Source organism: Carassius auratus, chromosome 35 (genome assembly GCF_003368295.1).
Source record: "Carassius auratus strain Wakin chromosome 35, ASM336829v1, whole genome shotgun sequence".
Lineage (NCBI taxonomy): Eukaryota > Metazoa > Chordata > Actinopteri > Cypriniformes > Cyprinidae > Carassius > Carassius auratus.
The window spans coordinates 8,236,875-8,250,789 of record NC_039277.1 but is presented as its reverse complement, the minus strand read 5'-3'; the positions used below and the strand labels follow the sequence as shown (position 1 = coordinate 8,250,789).

The window sequence follows — 13,915 nt, the reverse complement described above, 5'->3', positions numbered from 1 at the left end:
TGAAGTCTATTTCCTAATAGTTTAATTCTCTGACTAATGCATATAAGTACATATAAATGACCCCTATCAGAGAAGGTGATTGTTTCTGAATGATTATGATTATTGATATGAATGATTATTTTAATTACATTACATTATTTAGTAATAGATTATTGCTACTTTTTACAATTCCTTTTATTAACCATCCGTTGGTTAACTGAACGCACACTCTTTTTCTGTAGAGTGTAAAATGAATTTGGTTGAGGCTCTCCAAACCGTACCCTCGTTCTGCACAGAATTGGTCCGTTACAGCAGACATCCATCTTAGTGGAGAGAGTGACAGACAGCACTAGATGAATGGGGCGCTGTGACATCTTCATTCTCAGGCAGGTCGGGATCCCAATCAGCTTCAAGCCGCAGGTCCCTTCTCACAGTTAATTAAATCAGTCTGAAAGAGAAAGAGCCCCTCCAGTCCAGACCGCCACCAATGCGTGCACCACCAACTGTAATTATTACTGTTCCATTACAGTCAAGCAGATTTCATGAACATTTCTCCAGCTAGCAATCAAAGATTTCCTGGAAGAGGCGCTGGAGTGGAAAACACCATGCGTGAAATGGCAGAAGAGGTTTTGTTGTTTTCCATCAGGTTAAGAACATGGCGAATTCACTAAACCATGGGTGCTCAGCTGTTCCAGACCCAGGGACCCCCATCCAGACTCTTAGCCAACCAAAGGACACAGTGTATAAAAAAGATTGATTTTCTCATTAAAACTCAATACTCATTTTCCTTAAGAATGTTAACTGGCTTTGCTACATTATACAGTGCCTAAAAATCACTAGTTAGAAAGTTTGAAATGAATTAATAGTCTAACTGCAAAAGAAGATCATATTATATTAGTTTCATTTAATATATTGACATATACCCACAAATATAACTATATTATGTACTGTATTATAATATATATTTAAAAAATATTATTTAATTTTTTATTCTATTTTATATATATAGAAAATATTTTTTGTAATATGTGTATAATTTAAATGTATGTGTATATGTACCAACACAGAACTATATTTTATTGTACTGTATTCTAAAATATAAATAATAATATAAAATGTATGTATAGTATATTCATATTTTAAAATAGTTCTAAACTTTATATTTTAATTGATTTTTTTTTGTAATTATATCATAGTTACATATTTGTTTAGTTATTATTTATTTATTTTATTGCAGTATAATAAAGTACAATGTGTGTCCAACTATTCGATATATATATATATATATATATATATATATATATATATATGTGTATGTATGTGTGTGTGTGTTAATGACAGACATTAGCGTATACAAATAAATGTTGCTTTTAACTGACACAATTATTAGTAATTTCCCCACTTGATTTTGACTGTGGAATGATCGTGTTATGTTACTTTCGCCGTCCCTTCAACCTGAAATTGTCATAGGTTGAGAACAAATCATCCGAACTTTGGACAGGGTCGGAGGGGGCAGCCATGGCCTGTGAAGCGCCCATGTCAGGGATGTAAAAGAAGTCATGATCAGCTAGGTGCTCTGCCTCATCATACGCTCTTTGATTAGCCTTGATGACCTCCTCCGGTTCTTCATACATGCCACCGACAATCCACTCAGCTCTGGCTTGGAAGTCCTCTGGATCTGCATAAATAGCTTCTGCACTGATGTCCTGTAATGTGTCATTAATTGCTAATTGCTGAATGGAAGCACCCAACCAGCCACTCAGATCTTCCTCAGCTGTCGTCTCTTCATGCGCACCCTCTTCCCAGTGGATCTCGAAATCAGACAACTGCGAAATGTCAGCATCCGTCTTGAAATAGTCTTGGAAAGACGCAGACTGCTTGAGAGCTGTTCTCAAGTTTTGCCAGTGCATTTTAGGGTCTGTAGGGGAAGTGGTTTTCAGCTGAGCTTTTGACACTGTGGCATAAACGGGTTCCTGATTCTCAAGGTCCGTGTCGATGTTCACCACTTGACTTTCACTTTGTGGCTCAATTGCATTCAGAGAAAAGCTCCTCCGAAAGGGTTTGAACATTTTTGATGAATGCTTAGGCGCTCTCTGCGTTTTACCTTCAGGTAAAAATTCAGATGCTTGACTAGCGTACGGTTCATCTGTGGCCGCGGTTTCTTGCACTATACTTTGTTCTACACAGTCAGGGCTGATTGGTTTTGCTGTGGAGGGTTTGGGTAGATTCTGGATGGCTGCACTGACAACATTGAACAGTCTTTCAGCCTGATGGGTTGCAAACTCGAAATCCCCCTCGCCAGACTCGCATCTGCGACCAGCCTCAAAGGAAAACGACAGCTAATGGAGAGGAAAGAGAAGGGGAAGTTCTGAAAGCTATTTTCAGGGCAGAGATGTTTGTCCACAATCACTCAAGCAATAAAAAAGACAGGCTGTTTATTTCCCACGAGAAAAGGCATGCAAATGAAATTCAGCGTATTCAAAAGAGGAAACCTCACACGTGCTTCAAGATGACATAAATACTTAACCTACAAAGAATTAAGGTCAAGATGAAGAAAAAGGACAAATCTTAAAAGAATCTTTATTCAAGGTGGTTTTAGATGGTTTTGAAGTTAGATTTTCAATAAACTTTTATTTGAATAAACTTATAATGTCATGTGGTGTAAAGTAATTTACAACACAACCTAACTTATCCTTGTCATAAAAAGGCCAAATTATCTGATAGTTTGAGTGCTCAACAAAACTTATTTTTATGTTAAATAATTATGTTAGATAAAACAGTAAAATGTTGTTATTATTTCAAATAATAATTTAGTTTGAAAAAAAAGAAAAGTCATTTATTCCTGTGATGGCAATCTGAATGATCAGCAGCCTTCACACTTCTTCATACGATCATGTATCACATATTTCGGAAGTCATTCTAATATGATGACCAGGCTGATTCATTTACAAAACATTATTTGAAATAGAAATCTTTTGTAACTTTGTTTGCATGTCTTTACATTTTTATAATTTTAATGCTCACTTGGTTATTAATTAATGTATTTTTGAATTAAAAATATATATATTTAGGACAAAGAAGAACCCAGCTTACCATGTCTTGTCCAAACTTCCTTACATAAGAGTATGGCCATTTGAATAGCACTTTCTTAGTTTTAACGTCCTTCAGGAACAAGCAGTCCGGCAGGGGAGTGAGGAAATATTCCCCATACAGACTGCACCGAACAGCAGCCTCTGTGGCCACTGCCATTACCAGATAATCTCGAACTGCAAGACAAAAAAAAAAAGCACAACATGAAATCAGAATAAGGTGAACACCTTGTGCTATGTGAACAATTCATACGAGTTTGGAACATCATTAAGGGTGAGTAAACTCTGTTTAGGACAAGCTGTTTCTTGAAATATTTGCATCCACTCCCACAATTTAAAATTCTGAACTTTCTGTAAGAGTGCAAGAACAATGTAGCTGAATCAATTTTTATTTGTTTATTTTTTCACTGAAACTTAGACTTGCAGGGAACACAACCTATTGCTTTTCCTCAGGAAATATCTTTGAAATTCAAAATTGGATGTCCACAGAAGCAGGAAGAAGCCAGAGAAGGCAGCCCTGTCTAAGTTTTGTTGCTCCTTCGGTTGATGTTCACGGCTGTCATTTTCTGAGCCTCTTCCTCCTCGCTCTACATCTTCCAGGATGAAACAAGCTCTCAGACTGCGTGCTTGTTGCCCTGTGAGGCCTCACCCACGACCGTGAATGTCAAATGCACTTGTTTTTCCTGTTCGCTCTCGTTTGCAGCGCTGCTCAGTTCTCATGCTGTCTGAAGATACAGAAGACACAAGTGTGAAGCACAACCCTGTTAACCTGGATGACTCACCGGACACATGCTGTAGTTAGAGTCAGACTTAAAGCTTCTGATTTACCTGGATGATGAACAAGAGTCCTTTAATTTTGCACTTTTGTATATCTCTTTCATTTGATATTTTAGTAACACTTCTCTGTTAAGATAAATTATCATTCACTTATAGCTGTGCTTAAGGACTCATATCTGTGCAAGCAATAATCTTCCTTTGAATAAATAATCATTCAGGTACTTATGCACATGAGTTTGCTTTTACCCCTGTTATAATGCTATTGAATTATATGTATGATTTGAGTTAGTAGGAGTTTTTTTTATGGAAATTTAATTTAAAACAGGTTTAAGCAAACATTATAAACACATATGCATGCAAAAAGATAGTATTTATGGCTTAAATGCATATGTGCATCACCACAAATTTGGAATTATGCAGTGAGATGCCGTGAGAAAGCATGACAGACGCAACATATGCATCATCTGTTTGATGCACCATTACTTTTATGCGTTCATTTATGGTAAATTGACTCCCGGTGCCCATCTTGATTTCAAGGGCGTCTGATGAGATCTAGAGAGTGTTAATCAGCCTCTAATTGTTGGGTCACTGATTAAAAAGAGTCTTAACGACCCCGGTTCATCAGCGCATTGCGCAGATCACAGGAGACGATACATTAATTAGCCATGAATTTTGTGCGCTGGCGTAATTGTGCATATGTTTATTTGTACATTTCCTAAGTCTCATCTGTTTACTAATTTCAAACAATGCATGATCAAAAACATTCTCTGTCACTAATCGGTTGTCTGTTTGTGTTCTTGGCTTTTAACCCACAGCCGTGTCAAATGCACAGTTAACCACAGCAGAACCAGCGGTATTATTAGAGACCACCACAAGGCCAGTGTGAAGTTCACCTCAATGTCAAACTGCAGCACATGCATAACTAAGTTTCAGGTACTGCACAGCAGATTCAGTGGATAAGTCGGGGGCTTCTCTGAAAGAAAAGGCACGGTACATGCAATCCCAGCTGTGAGCTGCCGATTCTGTCTTGACTCTCCAAAAACAGATCAGAGCAAAAAAATACCACTTCCTTCCTATCTGGCCCATGGGTGTTCACACCGAGCATCTATCGGCTAAAAATAACTACAGGAACTACAATACTTGGGTTACTGACCCAAAATCTATCTTAAAAAAAAAAAAAATCTGTCTTCCTGGTGTCAGTTTTGCTAAGTGAAGAATAGTGTACTACCACAGTCTTACTATTGCAGTGCAGTGTGCAGTATGAAAATGTGAACAGTATGCAGAGTTTCTGTATGCACGGAGCTCTCCGATAAACTACTACATCTGTCTAAATGTGTGGACAGAGCGCATGACATGAAACACTGCATCCCAAAATGCAGTGCGTCTGGCTTGCATTTTCAGGGTGTCATGAAGTGGAAGCTATATCAAAATTGTACCTTTTATCTCAGTCATTGTTTGAAATATATTTTATATAATGTACTATTTCTTGCATGCATACTATTTCTATATAATTGTATTAATATTGGCCCTTACATAATATAAATAATAAATATTCTATCATTTATATTATCGCTCATATTTATTTTAGATTAATATATCTCTTATGTCAGACTGCATTAATTTGATTAAAATGCATTAACATTGTGAAATATTACTATAATTTTATATTTGTAATTTATCCCAGTGACGCAAAACAATGTCATAATCTGAATCCTGCAGTCTTCAAAACCAGACATACATAAACACTTAAAAACGTTCAAAGACAAGTCAGATAAATCATTGCTGCTGTTTAATGTAAACATGAAGACAGATGGAGAAAACGCCTCTCTGATTACGAGGATTTCACTTCCTCATGGAGGCGAATTGAACGTTTAGTTTCCACCTGCTCCAGCTTTTGACTTTGATGTTGAGCTTCCATACAAAACATCCTACAGCACTTACGACCTAGTGACTTGAAACATTCTCACTCATCTAATCAAATCTATCAGGGGGTGGTTGCAATCCAATTATCCCTAAACTGCTGCAAGCCTGACCTCTAAGCATCTTTAAACTTACCAGCACACCAAAGCTTTGAATTGAAGAGACCAGCAGCTAGACTGTGAAGAACTAGATTGTGATTTTTCTCTAAGACTTCTTGACTTCTTTATATATATTAAATTTACAATTTAAAATGTAAATAAAAAATGCATGCATTTAGCTGACGCTTTTATCCAAAATGACTTACAGTGCATTCACGCTATAAATTTTTACCTATCATGTGTTCCAGGGAATCGAACCCCCAACCTTGCGCTTGATAAGGCAAATGCTCTACATATATATAAATTATATATATATATATATATATATATATATATATATATATATATATATATATATATATATATATATATATATATTTGTTTTTTTTTTTTTTTTTTTTTTCTCTTCTTTTTTTTGTGTATTATACTTTAAATTATCATTTATTTCTGTGGTGCAAAGCTGAACTTTTATGATCATTATCACATGATCCTTTAGAATTCATTCTAATATGATGATTCATTATCAAAGTTGGAAACAGTTCTGCTGCTTAATATTTTTTCAGAACATGTGATGCTTTTTTAGGATACTTTGATGAATAAAAAAAAAAAAAAAAAAGAAGCTATGTTTTTAAAATATAAATATTTTTTAATAACTATATACACTACTGGTCAGTAATTTGGGGTCAGTCTTTTTTTTTTCTTTCTTTCTTTTAAATAAAATCAATACTTTTATTCAGCAATGGTGTGTCAAATTGATAAAAAGTGATAGTAAAGAAAATATATTATTAGAATATATATTATTAGAATTTTTTTATTTTTTTTATAAATGCAGTTCTTTTTAACCTTTTATTCATTAAATATATTAGACAGCAGAACTGTTTCCAAGACTCATAATAAATCAGAATATTATAATGATTTCTAAGTGATCATGTGATAGGCTGGATGTTTCATGTGACACTGAAGGCTGGAGTAATGATGCTGAAAATTCAGCTTTGCATCACAGGAATAAATTATTTTTTAAGTATATTCAAATAGAAAACTATTATTTTAAGTTGTATTAATATTTCACAATATTACTATTTTTCCTGTATTTTTGATCAAATAAATGCAGGCTTGATGAGCAGAATAAACTTCTTTCAAAAACATAAAAAATAGTAATGTTTCCAAACTTTTGGTCTGTACTGTATATATATATATATATATATATATATATATATATATATATATATATATATATATATATATATATATATATATTCATCTAAAATTAGGGTTTTTATCAAGCGCCTATGCTTAGGTTGAGTCATTTTACTTTAATGGCAATGTGCAGGTCCTTTTCCAGGCTATTAAAGTGAAATAAGTGAACATAAATATAGGAGCCTGAAAAAATTCCTAATTTTAGATGAAAATTTCAGATGGCATTTAGAGGCTTTTGCATCTGAACTCTTCATATATATATATATATATATATATATATATATATATATATATATATATATATATATATATATACTCCTTTTTTGGTTCTTGTTTGTCAATGGAGAAGTCAATATCTTAAGAACTGTTGTCATTGCATGGCATTTAAGAAAATGAGGATGTGTCACCCCTCCTCCCCTCCTCAGATGAAAATAGAAACGTCTTGACGTTCATGAAGTACTGATTTACTGTCAGACAAGTTTCATCCTCCACCCTTCCCCACTCTTTCACTCGCTCTCCTCTCCTTTATGTCATAATGTCTCTCTGCATGTGCTACTCTAAAGACTTGCACAACGGAACCAACACAAAGCTTTTATGACAGTCTGTGAGCTTTCACCCAAAGTGATAAAACGGAAGTTAGAGCTATTTTTTGGCCAGCTGCTCTTTCAGATGTCAGATGTAAGACAGTAACATCCAATTGTGACATTTTGAACAACATCATTTAAAACTTATTAAAGCTATTTTTTATGCAAATGTGAGTGGTGCTTGCCTGTGCTAAATTCACAGCCACTTTGTGGGTGGTTTCTAGGTCATTGTTCTTTTGTGTTTCTCAAGCTGGTTGTTTTCTGATTCATGTGAAAAAAACTATTAATGATGTTCTAATTACAAAATATTTCCCAGGACCCTCTTTCAAAGCAATTCTATAAGATTCCAGTTCCAGTGGCTTTACATTCTTGTCTGGAATAAGTTGCACACTATAACCTTAGTAGAAGTGCACTGTTGTCAGTAATGCAATGACCAATATATATCTTAAGCTAGATAAAAAGGACGAAGCCGGAAGTCAATAAGAAGTGGCCTCAGGTGAATCTGAGGACAGCTTGCATCCCTCTGCTTCATTTCATTTGTCGTCTCCCCTGAATGAGTTCTCTCTATACATACACCTGAAAATACTGTCCCCTCTTTCCTGTCCTTTAATGGAATCAAGGTTGGCCACCTGTGGCCCAAATGGGCAATTTGACTCAAGCCTGAGGTTTCGCTTGAAAAAGAGGCTGTTCGTCCTTGCAATAGGACAAACTAAAATAGCATCCCTACTCTCCTCTCTGTCCATCCCATATCACTAATATTACCTGTTAGGGTGAGATGCATTAGAGCGTTACCCGACATATAAAATATCAATTCAATTAAATTCAATTCAAGTTTTTAAAATACAAATCATTGCAATGCAACTTTACAGAAAAGTTTCTACAATACTTAGTAGCTTATAAGTGGTCATCAGTTTAGGTGCATGACAGGAATTTTCAGAAAAATGTATGCAAGACATTATTAACAGCAATTCTAATGTGATTGCATAGTAAGTAGCGATATTTGTTAGTTCTGTATGTGGTTTCAAATATTATACTAAAAGGGTAATTGTGTTGTAATAAATTAATTACATAATAATCAATTATATAAGTATGCAAGTGTGTGTATGTGCATATATATATATATATATATATATATATGTGTGTGTGTGTGTGTGTGTGTGTGTGTGTGTGTGTGTGTGTGTGTGTGTTAGTGTGTGTGTGTGTGTATATATATATATATATGTATATATATATATACTTACTACAATTTTTAAAATTATCTTTAAATAAATAAAATCTGAAAAAATATAATAATACGAGGTGACCATTTATTAATTTTAATTTAAATAAATAAATAAAGTGATATAAAAATAGATACATTCTGAAAGCAGCTCCAATATTAAAATAAAATTAAATAAGATAATAAGATAAAATATAGACTAACATTTCTGTATAATTATCTACAATTTATTATTCTTTCTGCATGAAAGTGTTAAACAGATATAATGACGAAAAAGCATGTTTACCCTTGGGTTTGCAGTTTTTTGGGGTCTTAATAATGCTTGTGCAACCCAATCCGCAATGGTAAACATAGATTAATTTTAATTATCATAATTGTATAGTCATTTATAACTTATATTTAGGTTGCTTGCATTTTTTTTACTGCCTTACCGTTCTCTGCTGTGTCATAAAGTGAGTTTTCCTGCATTTCTTTGGTGTGGGAACTGCTCACAGGGTCAGAATAGATGCAGCTCTCTCTCTCTAATCTTTGTTCAGCCTCGGTGTCCTGAAAGGCATTCAGTGATTTTAAAGTGTGACATCTGTACCTGAACATGTTAATTATGTATTATGAGCAATTAGCAAAACGCTAATCATCATTATGCGCTGTGATTTGATGAGATTCAACCTACAGGGAACGCCTGCTCGCACAGACTCTCGATCCAGCCCTTCAGCTCTGAGTGTTGGGCTGCGAACACGTAAAGCTTGTCTGAGGTCTCAAGATAAAAGGCGGCGCAGTCTTTGGGGCAGTCAGCCATCTCTCTTTCTGATATCTGGATGCATTCTCGCAGCCGGATCACCTGTTTGTAGTCAGGTTTGCGTTTGCTGGAGCCCTGTTTGAAGGAGGACTGTTTGTTCTCGTACAGCTCCAGCCGTGACACGCTGCGCCTGCCCTCCGCCACCAGCACGCACCACACCTTCCTCCATCTCTGAAGAACACACATGCACATCATAGTCTGAAATATGCTCGCTTTGTGCTATTTGAATACATGTACTTTGAACATGTCGTTCCATTGCATAGCAAATATCAAACCAACAGTGTTTATAAAAATATAAAAAAAGAAGAAGGAAACCTTAAAAGCACAAAGACACTTTCAAGCAAAACATAAAAAATGTATTATTAAAATTTAATGATAAAACAATAAACGTACTGATCAAAAGTTAGTGATAGTCATACAGTGCTTTGGCTACCAATTGTGGTCCGTTACAAAAATTATAATTAGTAATATAATCTTGATTACTCATTTTAAGTAATGTATTCTAACTACTTTTGGATACATTTTAGTCAATAATAATGTCAATGTGATATATAGCTAACTTTGCTAAAATCACTTAAATGTAATATTAATGGCACTCAAATTTTGAATATTGGGTTCAGCAACTCTTTAAAAAAATATTTGTATCATCTTTTAACATTCTATAGGCCTAATTATATAATATATAATACTGTATAGTGTCATATGGTTAGTTGCTTTATTATATTAGCCAATATTTTTATCTAAACTAGACTGTATTATTTCAAAACCTGAAGTAAAAACAGAATGGTCTGACTTTAGCTTTGTGAAATTTGGCTACACAAAACATAACAAACAGCAGATGGCTGAATGAAAATGTAAGTTTACTCTCTGTCAGCAGGTGGCGCTTAAGGAACAGCAGTGATGCATTGTTTCCTTGATCACCGTTGTAAACGCAATGCATTATACCAAGGCAAGACGAAAGGAAAAAGCTGTCGCATTGTGAACAGTGAGTTTGCTCTGCCTGCTAATTATACGCAATTTTTTTTTATTTTCAGTTTAACGCCAAGAGGAAGAGCTAAGGTTGGCTACCATATTCACAACTGCTGCTTCTGTCTCTTTCTTTCTTGACAAGAATTGTGTTTATTCAGAAGCAGAAAGTCTTTACGACCACAATAAATGCGCACTCCAACTTCACCCCGCACCAGGCGCGAGACAAACGATCGCAGGAATGGTACAGGTGACGAGAGTGCTTCAGTAGAACAACAGGGAACTGCGGTCAGATGAGATCCTGCCAGGCCATATGTCAGTAAAAACAAATATTCCTGTCCTGTCAGCACGTAGCACGTGCTCTTCCATTGCACACACAAATGCAGTGGCGGCACTGTTCCCTATAGAATTTCATATTAAAGTGAAAATGAAACTACGAGCATGCAATGGCATCAATTATGTCATGAAGTCACCAAAAAGGTGATTAAACTGTGCATGCATGTAAGTATTTGTTATGTATATAAGAGTCACATTATAGTCTCTGAGATGCATTGGTTTTCAAAACTGTCCTGGAGCAGCCCAGCACACGGTCTACCTCATCAAACACACTCGATTCAACTCGTCAGCTCATTAGTAGAGACTTTAAGACCTGAAGTGGGTCAGAAAATGTAAAGAGCGTGAAAAAATGTGATGCGTGACAGATCCACGTCATGTTCAGCCACGGCAACTCTTAAAGCAGCCAAAATAACCTAAAAACCCAGCTGCTGTGATGTCTGTTCATCAAAGAGCAAAAGAATAAAGAGGAAATCAATAGGTTTTGTAGCTTTAAGGATTCATTTAGAATTTAGTGTTTGATAACTTTAATTTCTGGTAATTTCTGTATTTTACTTGCTGAAAGGCACAGGTGCCTAAATATGTCATTTATAGGATTTATGTGAGAAATTGCTTTAAGTTTAGTTAAATTAGTCTAATAAATGTTGAAAATGAAAGCTCTCAATTTTAATCTAATGTTGAATGGCTATAGTTAATGGTTAAATATTAGAGAGCAAAAAACAGTTTCATACAGACTCAGTGGTATCACTGAAACTCCCTTTAATCATAAAACAGAATTTTTAAACATAATATATATTTATATATATATATATATATATATATATATATATATATATATATATATATATATATATATATATATATATGCATTATATGATGAATATATATATATATATATATATATATATATATATATATATATAGTATTTATACATATATATATATATATATATATATATATATATATATATATATATATATATATACATTCTGATCTTTGTCATTCCACTGGGTGTGAAAATGCATTTATTTCTTCAGTTTAACTTTCAAAAATAATCACACTGCTTATAAAGCTCTGAGAAGGACACTGAGTCTCACCTTGCCGAAGCGTTGCTGATGAATATAAAGCATCCCTTTTCTCCTGATGTCTTCCGCCATGGTTCTTCAGCTGGCCTTTGTCTGTTTTTTCTCTCCTTCCCTCTCTCTCTCTCTCTCTAGGTTTCCTTAATTCCCGTTTGCTTTAAACTGTTAGAATGACTATGAGAGGCATTGCTGTCAATGGCGGACTGACCTTATACATTGTCAGTCTTACTTCCTGGCTAAGATGAAGTCTAAATCAGTCACTTGGAGAAGTCAGATGAGTGGGCGTGTGTCTGTAATGCTGTGGTATGGTTGATTTCCTACTCTATTCTTCCTGTTTGACACTATTTACGGCTGAAGACTGTATATCTCCTGTGAATGTGTGAATACTTTAAACCTCCTACTAGCACCTCATTAGAATCAATCAGATGGTCATTGGACAATGTCACTTTTACTCATATCTCACAGCTTCTTAAATGGTATACAAAGTTGTGCATTGTTACAAATGTCAGTCCAAATGATCTGCCGAGCATTCAAGTTTTCTAGGAATGGTAACTGATCAGAGGTATTTGTGCAAAATGTGCATTTGTTGCTTTGTCACTTATAAAGCAGTGTGACCTGAGGAAACTGATCAGTGGATGTCAAATGAGCATGATAATGTTTCTTATCTCAGGCCTGTGGTCTGGTGGTGTATCTAGAGTGCCCCTCTGTGTCCAGTGGGGGCTACTACAGCACATTCACAAACATCACCTACAGGTCCACATTATGAAGAGCAGCTGCTGCTAATAAAACATTATTCTTTAGAACCACCTATTTCTTAGTCTTTCAATACAAATAAAAAGAAATGTCCATTTTTAAGCCTAAAAACTAAATTGATATAGTTGGAAAAGGGTCAAAAGGCCAGAGCTAAAACACTGCAAATGTCATCTTTAGTTGTGTGACGTCCTGCTGTCATCTGGCCAATCAGCAGAAGCTGACTGAAAGTGTCCTGTGGTGTCACATGCTAAATTTTATTTTATTTTTATATGCGCCATTTTCATTTTAGCTTTTCAAATATTTCTGTATAGCTTTAGCTAATGTTTTTTTTTATTTAATTTTTAGTTTTAATAATTCATCTTAAACTTATTTATTTCATTTACATTTTCATCTATTTGTAATATTTACTACATAGCTTTATTTAAATTACTGAAAAATATTTTTTTATTTAGTTTTAGCTTTAGTTAAAAATAACAGTTTTAAAAAGTATTTTGGTAATTCTTTTGTTTAACTCATGTATATACTGGGAGATTAAATGGAAAATGTTTCTTTTAAAATAATTAATTAATTTGTCATGCAGAAACATTGTGAAAAATAAAACTGAAGTGAAATTCTGATACTTGCTATAAACTTTAACCAAAAATTTTGATGTCCATTAAAAAAAAACACACATTGAAGATGTCAGTTACTCCGTTGCAAAACTGTTGAGTTGAAAGCAATTCTAAGTCGCAGTGTGATCAATCCAATACAATGACAGAGAACTAACTGAATGAAAAAGCATCTAATCCTGTTGCTGTCTCCACGCTCTTTTTCACTTTAGTGAATACTTTGAATGAGCTGTTAGCTGGCAAAGCTCAATCTGAGTGAAACTGTCAGGCGTGACAAACTGTGAATATCTTCTGGTTTGGTAGAGAGCCTGAAAGCTGTCAGTTTAGCCATCTTTAAACCTCTGTATTACTTAGCTGACTGTTTATCCTCATGATCAAAAAATACAAGCATTTGGTCATAAAAATATCTTGGTAAGTTTAACCCTGAAATTTCGAACTGAAAAAAATAATAATTTTTGACTTCATTGGAATGCAATACAAAACTTGGTAAAGCTTTTGGCATTTGCTATGTGA

The 13,915-nt window shown here is 34.5% G+C and overlaps 1 protein-coding gene across 1 annotated transcript; it reads right to left on the bottom strand.

Moving 5' to 3' along the window:
- Positions 1–1,276: 1,276 nt before the first annotated feature.
- dok2l (docking protein 2-like) lies at positions 1,277–12,292 on the bottom strand. The gene is made up of 5 exons (XM_026219682.1): positions 12,057–12,292; positions 9,534–9,830; positions 9,295–9,409; positions 3,073–3,245; positions 1,277–2,318 (listed from the first exon to the last, which is right to left on the bottom strand). The coding sequence occupies exons 1-5, from the start codon at positions 12,114–12,116 to the stop codon at positions 1,413–1,415; spliced, it is 1,551 nt and encodes a 516-aa protein (XP_026075467.1). The 5' UTR covers positions 12,117–12,292; the 3' UTR covers positions 1,277–1,412.
- Positions 12,293–13,915: the final 1,623 nt, after the last annotated feature.